The 15,459-nt window shown below is 23.9% G+C and overlaps 1 protein-coding gene across 1 annotated transcript; it reads right to left on the reverse strand.

Moving 5' to 3' along the window:
• Positions 1-10,538: 10,538 nt before the first annotated feature.
• Positions 10,539-12,250, reverse strand: LOC145844016 (pre-mRNA-splicing factor Syf2-like). Its single transcript, XM_082951327.1, has 2 exons — positions 11,765-12,250; positions 10,539-11,379 (listed from the first exon to the last, which is right to left on the reverse strand). Exons 1-2 carry the CDS (start codon positions 12,216-12,218, stop codon positions 11,021-11,023), a joined length of 813 nt encoding a protein of 270 aa, XP_082807453.1. The 5' UTR covers positions 12,219-12,250; the 3' UTR covers positions 10,539-11,020.
• Between the last annotated feature and the right edge of the window lie 3,209 nt (positions 12,251-15,459).

Consider the following 15,459-nt stretch of genomic DNA (forward strand, 5'->3'; position numbering starts at 1 on the left):
AAAAAACTGAGTTTTTACTAAACCTTTTGTTTAATTCAATAAATACATGGTTTACTCAATAAGATTTTTTTAAACCAAATTTATTAAAATACTCTTTAAATTTTAGTCTAATTAAAAACTTTTTTTTTTATAGAATAAACAACTTATTAACCAATAAAAAAAAATTATAACTAAAAGACACTGTTTGATGAAGATTTGTTCTGAAAATGTTTACAACTCAGCTAATAACAAATTTTCAAAATAAACTTTATTTTATAACTAAAAAAGAACTTCTAATTAAGTTCTAAAAAACCTTCATGTTAAGAAAAACCAAGTTTTGCAAAAACAGGAGCGCTTTTATAAAAAATATGATAAAACTGATAAGGATAAAATAAAAGTTTAATTTATTTTTTGTTAATTTATACATCTCACTTCTTTTTAACAACTTAATTTGGAAAACTATGTTTATTGGATAAAGTAGTTTAATAAGTTATTTTAATAGTCTTTGTTTTAAACCACAAAAAATCTTATAATCTGTTAATTAAAGTATAATACAAAAAACTAAGACCTTAAAACAAAAATTTAGTTTTTAGTAAGAATAATATACTATCATAAAAACATATATTAAAAAAGTTAGCTTTTTATAGTTTGTTCCTACTTGTAAATAAGCTTTTAAAAACTAAAAAATAATCACAAAAGCTTTTCTTTAAACGTTAATTGAAATTGAATGTAATCGGTTTGTTTGAAGTTAAAGTAAGAATTAGTTTAAGGTGCAAATTGTTGCACCAGCAATTACATTTTTTTTAAATGTCAGTAAGCTTGAATAGAAAATGCTTATAATTACAGTCAATTGAATATCTTTACTTTTATATCTTTTTTTTATAAGTTTGATACCATTTTATAAAAATTTTCTGTCAAAACTTATTTATGTTACAATCTTATACTTAAACATAGAAAAATTAATCAAATAACCAAAATAATTTAACCTTTGAAACTTTTGTGTAAATACCTTTAAGTTTTATGAAAGCTAACAGTAAGCAATTTAAAAAATATGTAGTTTTCTCTAATTTAAAGTTTCAAAAGAGAGTAATTTTTATGTACTTAGTTGCTTTATATTTTAAATTACAATAATTTTTCTAAAGTTTAACAACAATAATTTGACTTATTTTGAATTCAGTATAGTTTTTTGCTGCACACTTTTTTATTATATTTACAGTATTACTCAACTACTTTAATTAAAAATGTTGTGTAAATAAAACTACTAATCTAAGTTATTAGAAATTATATAGATGGATGAAGAACGACATTTTTGTTAAAAAATATATTTTTACCTAATTAAAAAAAAAAGTTATGTATTAGGTATTTGAATAGTAAGAAAAACTATTTTTTACTGTTTATGAAGCACGATTATTTAATTTCTAAATAATTAGGGTAAAAATGAATTTGTTTATTCAACAAAGAATACATTTTTTAAACAATCATATGTAAGTTTAGAAGCTTTATGTATAATTTTAAGAATTTTTGAGGTTATGTATTCTTTTATAGAGCATACAACACATTTTAGTTTAAAATACCAAAAATAAAAGCACGATAAGCATAAAAACTAATAAGCGTTAATTTAATTCAAAAGTTAACATAATTAGAATAAAAATACACTTATAAAAACAAAAAAATAATTAGAAATGTTTTTTTTTTTAATTTAGTTACTATTTCCCCCAAAAGATTGTGAATTAATAACTAAATAAAAAAAAACATTTCTAATTATTATTTTTTGTTTTTATAAGTGTATTTTTATTCTAATTATGTTTACATTTCCCCCAAAAGATTGTGAATTGTATTCTATAAATAAAAACACTTATTTGTTATACATTTTTAAAACTTACTAGGTTACTTACGTTAGATGCTTCATAAGTCTTGTGGTAGTTTTTTTCGTTTACATATGTTAAATATTGTTATTTTACATGGTAAATTTTTATACAGTTTATCTTTGTTGACTTTAACGAAGAAGTCAAAGTTAATTTTTATCGTTGAAGTAACAAAAAAAAAATTATTTAAGAACTTGTGTTTTGCGTGTTTAGATATTTGTTTATATTTTAGTTTCAATACTCTAAAATTATAAAGTTTCAAACTTGTATTATTAAATATATATATTGTTTGACTAATAAAATATTTAGTCAATATATAAATTTTGAAATTTTGATAGTAGTTTGAAAACTAGTTAATTTAATTTTTATAATCATCGTATGTTATGAAAATTAAAAAGTTACAACATGTTTTAGTTTATGTCTATCATAATTTTTAAAGTGTGACCTTGGTTAAAAAAATATATTTAAATGTTATTTTATAGTTTTAGTGATGCTAAAATTTTTTAATAAACTAATACGAATTGTTTTCAAACATCTGAAAATCTATTGTTGTATGTATCAAATAACACGTTTTTAAAAACTAATGTCAAATTATTTTTTCCTAACTTATTATTATTATATTCAATGCAAACTTATATTCTTTAAATGTTTAAAAAATAATGGCGAAAGAAACAAGAGCATTACTTATGATTACTTACCTGACTCTTACAAAGTTTTGCTTACCTACGCGCTTAAAAAATATACCATTAAAAAAACGTTTTAACTTTTTAACTTAAGTGTAAAAAATGTTTAATCTAGTCCGAACCAAGCTACATAATATATATATATATATATAAAATAAGGTTAATGTTTAAACTTAAACACTTTCAACTGAGCCCACTTGAAGGGCTTTTAAATAATTTATTCAAATGGCGATTTTAAAAATTCTGGAACATATGTTTCACAAAGCCTTAATTTTTCATAAAGCTTTGATCATCAGCCAGTTAAATTCAAAATAAAGCACTGTACTAAACAAAGATACAAAAGTTTTTGCATAACTTTTGTATCTTTGTTTAGTACAGTGCTTTATTTTGAATTTAACTGGCTGATGATCAAAGCTTTATGAAAAATTAAGGCTTTGTGAAACATATGTTCCAGAATTTTTAAAATCGCCATTTGACTAAATTATATATATATATATATATATATAGAATTAAGTTATTTAACTTGATAAATTAAATTTTTCACACTGAGTCCACCTTAAACTTGTTTTGAAGCTAATGAGTGCATAGGCACGAAACTCGAGTCCTTTGAGTTTTACATCTTGAAATAAACTTTTTTATTATATATATATATATATATATATATATATAATATATTTTTAATATTTATTTACTTTTAAACCTTTTGTTCTTTTACCATACTAAATGATAAAAACTTTTAAAAACTAGACTACACTAATAAGAAATTTAATAAATTTTAGTTATTTTTAAATATTTATGTATTTTTGCTTTGAGTCGCTCTAAATAACTTTTTATTAGCCTATGATAAATTCAGGTACGTTTTTAAACAAATGTAGCTACAATAATGTTAAAGTTTTAAACAATTCAACTTTAACATAAGTTTTTTAATATTTAACTATTTCTAAACAGCTAATAAGAAAAATATATATTTTAAACAGCGTGCTTTTTTAATCATAATAAAAACTTCAACAAATATGAGTTAAATAAAAAAATAGTTATTGCTATTTTTCAAAACTTTTACAATTTTATTTATCTTAAAAACTTAACTTACAGTTACAACAATAAGCTCTTAAATTAATTACTTAAACAATCTTATACAAATTTTTAAATGTTTAATATGAATAGCATAACCAACTAACAGTTTCTAATAAAAATTGTTTAATAGTTTATTTATTCGTTACATGTATGCGTAAAAGTTACTTACAATATGTCAAAAGCTCGTTAAAATGAGTTTATTACTATAAAAAAAAACACTTTTTGCTTAACTAAGTAGTTATTATTATTGAAAATTATTATTTTTTAGCTTAACTTAATTTTACAGAGTACTGCAATAAAGATAAATTTTATTACCATCGGTTTTCCACGGTCTTTCGCCCACGGTCTTCCACGGTCTTTCTGCATAAATCTTCCGCTTTTCACACGCCAGCTTAAGAGACCAGCTGGAAGTTATTGGAATGTTGAATCTTGGATCGTTGATGTCACCAGGAGGTGCAAAAGCAGGAAGCTGGGGTAGAAGAGGAGGAAAAAGCGAGCTGCTGTCGGTTGCCTTAAGGAACTGTTTATTTTGATATGATTTCCAAAAAACACTTAATAACTTTCTAAGTTTTTGTTGTAACTGTACTTGAAAATTCAAACTACTATCAAAAACTTAAAGCTCCATTTAAAAGTTTCATTAAGAAATAGTGTATGTATTCTCGTTAAATTTTGTAAGTGTAAGTTGTTTGAGATCTTTAAGTTAAAATACTAGCTTATATAGAAACATTAGACAAAATAGTACACTATGAATTAAAGTTGCATTTTACGTTCAAACTTAAGTACATAAAAAATATCTTACTATAAAAACTAGCCATAAAAAAAATATGTTTAGAAATTTGAAATTATGTACCTCTAGACTTCTAGATTCTTTTACAAGAACATCCATGCTTCGCCGTCTGAAAATATTTTTCTATTTTTTAACAAATCTAAAAAAACATTTACTTTGTTATTTAACTAAAAGACTATAGACAGTAGAACATATATACTAGCTAAAAAAAATTAAGTCATAGTTGTTTTAAATTTTAGATATTTTTGATAAGTTCAATATACTCATTTCTATTGACAATTAATGTTAAATAAACTTATAAAGCTGATGTTTAAATTTATACTTCCTTATAAATTAACAATTAACATTAATAAATGTTGATCGTAATCTTACATGCAAAAACTACGACGTAAAACGCAAGTTTATAAAATTTATTTTAATCCCTACTTAAAAATGAGTAACAACTTTCGTTTGCGATAGTAACTGCGTTAAATAATGGAAGCTATTGTTTAATCTTAACCATTTTCACTGAAACAAGGTTTGTTTACAGAAAGTTTCATGTTTCTTATGAATGAGTTTTTTAAGAAGAACTATTTTCATCAGATAAAGTTTCATTATTTAATTTATCTTATGCTTAAGTTAATAATCATATAATGCCATTTTAACTAAGGCTCAAAATTTACTGTCTACATATTTTGACAGATTTTAATGCAACTAAAATATTCTTATTGTTAAAATATTATTATAATAGATACAAATAAGACTTTTGTTTGATACATAATAAAATAATGTTAAAAAATACTTAATATGTTCTAATATTTAGTAGTATTTTAAATCAATAAAAACATTAGCTCTAACTCTAAATACGCTTCCGCTGCATATAAAACTTTAAAGGGAAATGCCGTAACTTACGACTCATAAGTTTAATAGGCTTTGAAGATCAGAAACAGTTTGTACAACTTTAGGCTTTTTAACATATACAGACTTCAGTACAAGTCTGCTTTCAATAAAAATGTAATTTTAGTTCAGGGACAAAGCATTAAATTTATTATTTTTGTCTAACAAGCTACTTTCATTTAAAAATAAAGTTTTATTGATGTTAGTTTTAATATCTTAAACGTTGATACACATTTTTACTTGTCCAAAACATATAAAGTCGTTAACTTTTAAACAAAAATTACAGGTTAATGCTTAAAAATTTCAATTTAGGACAATTGAAAAATATTTTTACTATTAAACTAAAGCATTCATTTAAACTAGAGTATTCCGTTTTGGGTGATATTGATGTACTTAAATTAACTAAGAAAATTGTTACTTAACAAGTAAAGGTGTAAGATATATAATAGGGGGTAATAATTCTTTAATAATTTGCCAAAAGAGGCAATTTCGAAAGTGAACTAAGAAAACCCTTAATTAAACTAATAAAATATCAGTTTTGTTACTTTTTACAAATTTTCTAAAAACTTTAGAAAATTTATTTAAAATATAAAACTATTAATTAATAAATAAAACTTAAAAATACAGATATAAAAATATAGTTAAGCACGTAAAAAAATGCATTTTTAAATAGATTTAACAGTTCAAAAAGTTTAAAAACTAAGTTATATAAAAATACTATTTACAAAAAATATTGATTTCTGTATACAGTGTTTTTTGTAATCTTCTCTAAGTAAACATTTTTAATTTGGTTAAAAAGATTAACGTATAAATAAACACACAGTTTTCTATAATATGCAAACAATAAATAATAAACTTAAGTTAAGTCTTCCGTCATTTACTGTAGCTAGCAAATGAAAACATAACACAATATACAAAGTTATATATATGTACATACAAATACAAACAAAATTTTTGTTTTATTAAAAAAGATAAAACACTAAAATAACTTTTAACTTCAATTTACTATTTATTTTTATAGTCGAAATGTAAAACATTAAATATCAATGTAAAAGAAGTAGTTTATATATTTTTATCTATGAATTATAACTTTAAAAAAAAGTCGAAACACTTTTTTACATTTGTGTACAACATTTTATATAATTTTTCTATTAAGTAGCACAAATCAAAACTTATAAAAATCTAAAGAATTATCCTAAATTTATAAAACAAAAACTACATTCATAATATCTCTATGAACGCTTTGAATTAACGAAAAACCGAATTAACACAACATATAAGTTGTTTAGTTGATAAGTGTTTAAAAGTTTTAACGTTTAAAACAAGTCTACAGCTTATTTTTATTCTTTTAAATCTAATTTTGTACATACCTTTTTACGTTTACACACTTAAAACATATCACTTTCAGCTTTTTTTACCAAGTTTAATGTCAGTAAACGTGAAAAGAAAATACTATAAATTCTACACACGTAAATATTTCTATTATTTTGTAATTTTTTGACAACATTATTCTTTTTCTTAAAAAGTAAACTTATAACTTTCATTTTTGTAATAAAAAATCTACAATAGATATTTTTTATAATTTTATAAAAAAAAATAGTTTCAAAGAAAATTCCTAACATATACCTTAAAATATGTTTAAAATTAACAAAGTGAAAGTTAACAATAGACTACAAAACTAATTAATCATTCACATTTACCTTGGGTCTTTGAAAATAATTAAGTATTTTTAATTTATAAACTAAATAAAATAAATTGATTTATATTTTTATCGAATACATGCAAATACAAAGTATTGTTTCTCTGAACAAATACTTATATTTACCTTTTTGAGTCTCAATATTTGAAAGAATATTTTTTCATCCGATGAGCATTTTTCTATTAATTAAGCTTCCTTAAAACAAAATTTCATGTAGTTTTTAAGATGCAAAATGATTTTTACAGTATTTGTTGATAAATTTATACTTATACACAATTTAGTTTACTACTAATAAAAGTATTTCTATGTATGTTAGAAGACAAAAACTTGGTTACAAAACAATTCAAATTCTTAAAAAAATATTTAAAAAATTATTTCAAAAAGTATTTTATATATTAAACATAAAAAGTATGTATGTTAGTTTTATTAATGTCTACAGGTTTTTTTTTTGCAAAATTTTGGTTACTTTTGAGATATTTAAAAATTACTAAAACTTATCTTAGCCATATCTCTAAATATATTTTTTTTTAGAGAAAGAATGGCTTGTAGATATCAATAAGACCTACATACATACTTTTTATTATTTTGTTTAATACATTACTATTGAGTCGTGGCCCTTTAAACATTAAAAAAAGGAATTGATGAAATTTGAATTGTCGGAAATTAAATTGTCCGAATTTAAGTAGTCGTGAACCCCAAAACTTGGAGAAAAAAAATTGCACAGGTTTTTTTGTTAAGAATAATATTTATATGCAAAAATAAAAAACAGTTTGTTAAAAATCTAACAACATAAGCAGTAGTTGCTTAGTTAACACAAGGTTTTTTGTAACATTATATTTGTTAAAGGAATTTTTACTCAGTAAGTAATATATGATAATAATTTTATTAAATTTAATCTAAAAAAATAAAACATTAAGGTCATTAGAGAAATTTTATAAATAATAATTTATCTAAACATTATCATAAACTTTTTATTAAATTTTATTTATTTAACCAGTAGTAAGTATAACTAGCATTATCTATTTTTTTAGTTCTTTCTGTTGTTTATTGAACGTAAAAAAGTATTCAAAATATTTGATTCTGAGACCTGAAGTAGGTTATAATCTTTCAGTTATCGAGTTGCATACCACTTGGATACAGTTTAACGTCTTGCCTAGGACAGTGTCATTAATGCTCACATAAGCATTTTTATTATTTTTGTTTGTTTTTTAAAAAGTATTAAAAAGTATTTAGTTCTATTTAAAAATAAACTTTATTTAATCACAAAGTTTTGTCGAATTTTTTTAAAGTTTGATGTTAAAATGATCTCAAATTTTCTAATAATTTTATCACTTATTTTAATTGTGTGGCCTAGTGGCTTTGGGGTCCTAATGAGGGCATTAGAAATTCTTTTAGTTGATTGTTGCAAAACCGAAGCCTATTGCCGACAAATATACAAAAAGTAAATTATGCAGTATATATTTCTAAACTGTCATTTTTTATAAATTAAAAAAAAAATCTAGTGTTAATTAGACTTTTTAATAAAATAATTTGTACTAGGTCAGTGTAAAGTAAGTTTGAACTTTTTTCCAATGTTTTATCTAATTAAGTATTATTAATAAAACGTTACTTTAATCTAAACATTTTTGTGGATTGAACAACCATATTTCGAATGCATTGTTTTGATCTAACAGTTAAGGCTAGTGAATTGTTTTAGTCACAAACAATCTTATTTTTAAGATAAAAAATCAAAGTTTAAAGAATTAGCGTACTGCAATTTGTCTAAATTCGATTCATTTATTTATGATATCTTCTAAACATAATTTTAGCCACAATCTGGTTAAACAGTATACTTGAAGGACTTATAATAACTTTGAGTCTTAAAAGCTATAAACAGTGTTTAAAAAGCTGTCTGTATTTTTCGACGACCTTTAAGTATTTAAAACATAATAAAACTAAATCACCTAAGTCTATAGAAAAATAATTGAATAATTAAGTTATTAGCTGGTACTACTGTTAAATTATAAACTTTATAGTATATTAGCTGGTCTGTTTATACTGTGCTTCGTATCAAGAAACTATTGTAGTGTACAGCAGGGAAATGTCTTGGCTAGCCGACAATTCAATCACCTACTGAGCGCACTCGTAATCATGCATTACATACACGCATTTCTGGACTGTTGGAACTCTCAGTTGCGTGTGGACGACCTTCAACCGTATTAATAGTAATGTTATAAAACATTAGCTAAATTAAAATTTGCTGTTTTTAGTTGGTACGCATTCAGATTTAACAAAACGAAGTTGTTAAGAACTCTAATGTTTATAACAGAAAATTAAAAACAAATCTAATGCAGTCTTTAAAAACAGTTAATTAGACATACGCAAGAGAAGGCTAGTTACTTTGCAAGCCGCAATTTTACCGACTTCGGAAAACATGTAGTACAACTATTAGAGTCTTTTCGTCTGTAAGTAAGAAAAATATTTGCACGATCGGTTATAAATAAACTTAAATATACAGTTCTATTAGTACTTCCGTTTGAAAATTCATTCTGATTTTTGCTGGTAGAATAAATAAACAAAGCAGATTTCACTGGATCTGTTTAACTTATTTGTAATTCTCTAATACAAGTAGCAATTTACAATATGAAATTGAAAACAAAATTATACTAACAAAAATTTTTCTTAAACAAAAACTACCAACTTAGTTTTATTAATTGAGATTTTCCAGAAGCTTTGATCTTCATTGTAAAATTAGTTTGTACTTAATTTAGTATTTCTTATTAGCCTTAATATTTAATTTTAAATGGTAAAGTTTTCTGTACAACATAAATCCAATAAGAGCTGAGTAAGATTTAACTTGAAAAATTTCCTTAAATAGATAACTTGAGCAAAACTTTAAGACTCAAGTGAAAATAAACGACTGCACAGCATAACTGCCATAACCAAAGCCTTTGTAACTTTAGCAGTTGTGTATGTCACGATCTCTTACTTATATCATTAGACGTCTAGTTTTAAATTAATGTTAATGTGAAAAAAGATAAATTTTTCAACTGGTATATCTAGAGAAGCTTATATACAACTCTGCTTTAAAAAGTAAATTCACATTTGGATATAAGAGTGCAGCTATATTACAAATACGGTTCATAGACTAAATAAAAGAATAAATCTAATATTATTTTACTGATGAATTTGTTTAGGGTATTACATATTACATTATAAGTCATTTTATAACTATTATTTTATAATTATAGTATAAATCATCAAACAGTAGTTTAAAAATACTTTAGCTAGTTCAAGATTTTTAAATAGAAGAAAGGATATTGGCAAATGTAAAGTGCTAAATATTCTATGCAACATTAAATTCAGTCATTCGTATTAATTTAAATTAAAACGTTATAGGTATCTAATTAATCCTTTAATAAATACTTAAAAGTTTTATAACACATAAACTAAAAACTTAATTTATTTTTAACTCATTATCACCATTTGATTTTTCAAGTTGTATTCACGAAATACTTAATAAACTGTAAAACTTTTTCAGCTTAATTTGATAAAAACTTTAAATTCAAAGGTTATTAACTTGAACAATTCCTGCTTTAAGATTCTTGTCATCTTAAAATATACATTTATATAGAATAAAGAGTAGTAAAGTAAATATAAAATAAGTATTTTAGAAAATAAAAAGAGTCTATTTGTTTTTCTACATCTATCAAATGCAAATAAATACTTTTTACATTCAAACACTGTAATGATATGTAAAATACAACTCATATATAAACTAATATTTTTATAAAACTTTTAATAATTATAAAAATCTATACTAATTTCAAAGTCAAATTCAAAGCTAGCAAAAAACAAATGAATAAGATTCTGACCCAACATTGAGCCGAAAACAAACAAATGAACTATTTAGTTTTATTCTAGATTTTTTATTAAAATGCACGTTCCAAATAGAAAAACATAACAACCATATATTTCTAAACAGACTGTTTAAAATTTAGCTAAAGATAAAAAAAAAGCTTGGGTTTTTTATTTTGTTCCTTATAGAAATGGTCATAGTAAAACAATAAAAATCCCTCTACACCGCAGTTCCCCTCTCCAGGTTCTGCTTGATCTCCTGTGTGTACTTTCCATAATACTTTTCCAATTTGGCGTTGTGCTTGGCGTTGCCCTCGTTGATGTAGTCCACGTCCTTGTTGTCGTCCCGGAACCTCCTCCTGCTAAAATGCTTCTTCTTCTCCTTCCTCTCTATCAGGTCGTCCACCATCCGCTTGATGTCCTCGGGTCGGTCTTTGGTGTTTCCTGCTAGCGGAGTGTTCACCCCGGCGTAGAAAAGGTCCTCTCCCATCTCTTGCTTCTTTTGCTCGTATCTTTTCATGTCAGGCGTGAGGTTCTTGGTGAGCTTCTGGTAGTGGCGAGTCCCGTAGTCACCAAATGCTGGAAAATATAAATGTAGTGTTTGATTCTAAATTCTAGTTACTATTTTTAAAGTTACCAGCAAGGAAAATAACCTTAAAGGCTTAAACTGATATTGTCATTTAGCTTCATTTTAAGTTATTTGGCTTTAATGACTCTACTAAAAAAAAAAAATTTTAATTACAATTTTAATAGCTGTTAGTTTTTTGTTTAAATATTAAAGGATAGGCTTTTAGAAAAATAAAATGCACTTTGTTGTATTTTTCATGATCAAAAGTTTAGCTATTTTTATAACAAAATTAGGTAAATAATTTAAATAATTCTAATTTATACCAATATCAAAATATTGTAAAAAAATAATTTATCTATTTTACTTGAACTTTAAAAAGTCTAATAATAAACTTACTTGAAAAACCAGGGTCAAAGTTTTTCTTTCTTGCCTTGGAACGCTCTACTTTATCAGCATCTCTTGCTGAAATGTCTAAAAGTTTGTGCTGGTCATAATCAATTCCCTTTTCCTCACACTCCTTTCTTTTTTTAATGTCATTCAATTTCCATTCAGCCCTTTCCTGTCTTTGGTGAAAGTTTTTTGGCAGCTTGCTGAGTCTGTCTTCTTCAACAACTTCTTGACGGTTGAGTCTCATAATTTCTTTTCTTTTTTCACGCAGTTTTTTCAACTTTGCTTGGAACGCTGCTTTATCAAGACCTTCTGCTTTTTGTTTTGATTTAGAGACTTTTTTTTTGTTGTGTTTAGTAACTTTTTCTAAAGTTACTTTATCTTCTTTATTTTTTACTTCAGTCTCTTTTTTTTCTAAATGATTTTTATTTGTGTCTTTTTCTGTTCCATCTTTGACATCCATATTATTATTATATGTGTGCTGTAATTTTATTGTCATTATTATTGATCTGTTAAAGAAAAATTCTTAATACATTTTAAAACAATTTTTATAATTTACAAATAATAAAGTTGATAAAATTATCATAGACCTGTATAAACTTAATTAACTAAAGTTTGTAAACTAATACTGTAAATGAATAATGTAAAATTTCATTCTAATTAATTATATATTGTAACTATCATTGATAGTTTTTTTTTGCATAAACTTAAATCCAGTTTAATTTTACATATCTTTCTTCTATTTTTTGAAGTACAAGTTGTGATTAATTTTTTATATGTTTTTCAGAACTCCAAGGAATAGTGATACTATTTTAACACAGAGAAACCTGATTCGTTTTAAAAATCTAGTACTTCGTAATTTGTATTAAAAATGTTGTTTAATATACAATATAAACAAGATTACTTATTCAATGCTCACAAAAACAAGAATTTTTTACAACTTAGTCATACGCTTTATATTTTTAATATAGTAACAAGTTGCTTTTAACCATTTTTTTAATTTAAAGTTTTTTTGATTAACATAAAGCAACTACATTGAAGAGTTTAAAGGTTTTTTGAAGAGGCAAACTAGAACAGTAAAAAAGACTATTACATAATAAATATTTTGCACTTGTATCAAAATTTTGATTTTCAACCTTGTAAAAGCAACCAATAAATTGTAGACCTTGTACTTTTTCTATTATATTAAAATTTAATTAGAATTAATAGACGAAATTGCTGAACTAAAAAAGATAAGTACTAAAAACTTATTCATTTGTAATTATCAGTAACTATTAGTGGCTTTTAAATGTAAGCTTATAATAATGGTCCACTTATAGTTTCCAGCCATATGTGATTACACAAAGGATTTGTATACAAAACATCATAACAAATGTATTATGACAAGATTAGCAAACAATAAAGTAGTATTTATTCTAGCATAATGAAAATCAACTAATTTTAGCACTGAAGGAGAAGCATTTAAGTAAGTTATTGTAATAGAACAAAATATCATAGGTCTCTAGAAAGGCTAAAATCCATAGTAGAGGTTCAATTTTTTATACAAAAATTATATTTGACTTTTATTTGAAAATTCAAACTATAAAGTACAAAAAAAAAATAGAGACAGAAAAATGAGAACTAAATTTAACATATAGTTAGTTTTGTGTATGTTTAGTAAATGTTTGGAGTCAAACGTTTGGAGAAGTTAATTTTCATTGCTGGTTTTCTCAGAGTTGAAAAAACACAAAAAATATAATTTTTTAATTTCTTAAACTATTAACTTCAGGAAGTTATCCTTGCATTAAACAGGGTTGCTATCTTTAAGTCAAAAAAACTATTTTGATTGATCAAAAACTCTCTTAAATGACCTTGAACTATCTTAAGTCATCCTGAGTTTTGTAAAATCTTTTTTTAATCTGAAGTAATTTTTTTTTTTTTAAATCAATAAAAATCTAGTGATTTTACAAAATACGTATAAAAATCTCAATATTAAAACTGAAACAACTAAATTTCTTACAAGACAGAGAAAAAAAAACTAGACTGAGATTTTTGAAATTCTAAAAACTATTTTGAGTTTTTCTATAAAAAACCAACTTAAGAATCATTTTGAGCTTTTTTTTAAACTAGCATGAATTGTCGTCTTGAGTATTCAAAAAACTTCAAACTGTCCTGAGTATACTGATTTAGTGACAACCCTGATTATAAAATTAGTATAGTTGTTATGTTAGGAACTTTTAAATATAATAATAAGCATTTTATGAAGTAGTTTCAAACAGTTGTATTTATTTACAGGGTTTTGTATACTTAAGTTTTTTAAAAACATATTTCTAGTCTATTTTTAGTAAAAAATTAAATATAAGTTAAACAAGTGAACTTTGTTCAAAATTCCAGGTTTTTTTTTAAAAATTTCTTTAACTTTAGGTTTAAAAAAATTTTTTTGCAAAAATTGTCAAATTCCAGGTTTTCCAAGACTCCCAAGTTTTTTGGAAACCCTAATTGTATTTTATTTAAAGAAAATAATCTAAAAAAAAATTCTAAGAGTAGGATTGATTATTTCCTAGTTAAGATTAAACTGTGGAAATTTGAGAAAAACTGTTTAAATGCTTTATTTAGATAGATACAGGGTTGCCATTCTTTGAATCAAAAGACTGTCCTGAGTTAGCTTGAAATTTGCTGAGTTATCCTGAGTAATTTTAAATATTCCAAAAAAAAAACTATTTAAACTTAACAAAGATCTAGTTCAACAAATTGGTTATAAAATATTTTAAAAATTGAAACTAAATCAACTAAATCTTATCAGGGTTAACAAATGTGTTTGGAAAATTTTCTTTAGATTTTCAAAATTTGATGCGGGTTTATAAATTAAACATTTTAGGGTTTATTTTTAGTTTAAAATTAAGTTTGAGGTAAAAAACGGTGTTGAAAATAACAATATTAAAAAGATATCTTAAAGCATCTTTAAATGTGTTTTTAATAGAAAACATTGATGATGACAATTTTTTTATTTATACAATATAACTTTTGTTTAAAATCAAAATTTTACAACCTAACATGTAAAATTTTTTTTTAATTCCAGGTTTTTCCAGGTTTTTTAGTGATTTTTGTTCAAAACTCTAGGTGTTTTTCAAAATTTCTCAAGTTCCAGGTTTTTTTTTAGCTTAAATTGTCAAATTCACTGTTTTTCCAGTATTCATGGTTTTTTGGCAACCTTGTCTCATTCAAAATCTAGATATAAAACTATCAGGATTTAAAAATAAAAATATTTTGAGTAATCTTGAGATGCCCTTAGTTATCCTGAGATTTTCAAAAACTTCAAAATATCTTGAGTGTGTGGCAACCCTGTAGATACTTATAAACTTGTCTTTTGTTGCATTTTTTATTTGTTTCTTCTTTAAGGTACCTAATTAAACTTTATAAATTTGAACCTGTATATCTCAAAAACAATTTTTGATTGTAATTTAACAGTAAAAAGTAACTGCTAGCTTAATTCAGGATTGCAACTCTTTGAGTTAAAAAAACTGCCATGAGTCACCATAAGTTTCTTTCAAAACCTTTAAAAAAACTTCTTTTCTGACAAAAACTACTTATACTTATGTTCATTTTATCCTTAATAAGTAAACGAAAGGTTGTGTGTGTATGCTTCTGTATAAGATGTTCTTTAAACTTATGAGAATTAATGTTTTTAAAGATTAGACAACACTAATCTATACTCATTTTTAAGT

This window comes from Thalia democratica, chromosome 9, assembly GCF_965202585.1.
Source record: "Thalia democratica chromosome 9, ktThaDemo2.hap1.1, whole genome shotgun sequence".
NCBI classification, from domain to species: Eukaryota; Metazoa; Chordata; class Thaliacea; order Salpida; family Salpidae; genus Thalia; species Thalia democratica.

Excerpts from the sequence above, each read along its gene's own strand:
- LOC145844016 (XM_082951327.1), bottom strand. The coding sequence starts at position 12,218 with ATGGATGTCAAAGATGGAACAGAAAAAGACACAAATAAAAATCATTTA. Across the intron at positions 11,380-11,764 it reads CTTTGACCCTGGTTTTTCAA|CATTTGGTGACTACGGGACT; the intron begins GTAAGTTTATTA and ends TATATTTTCCAG.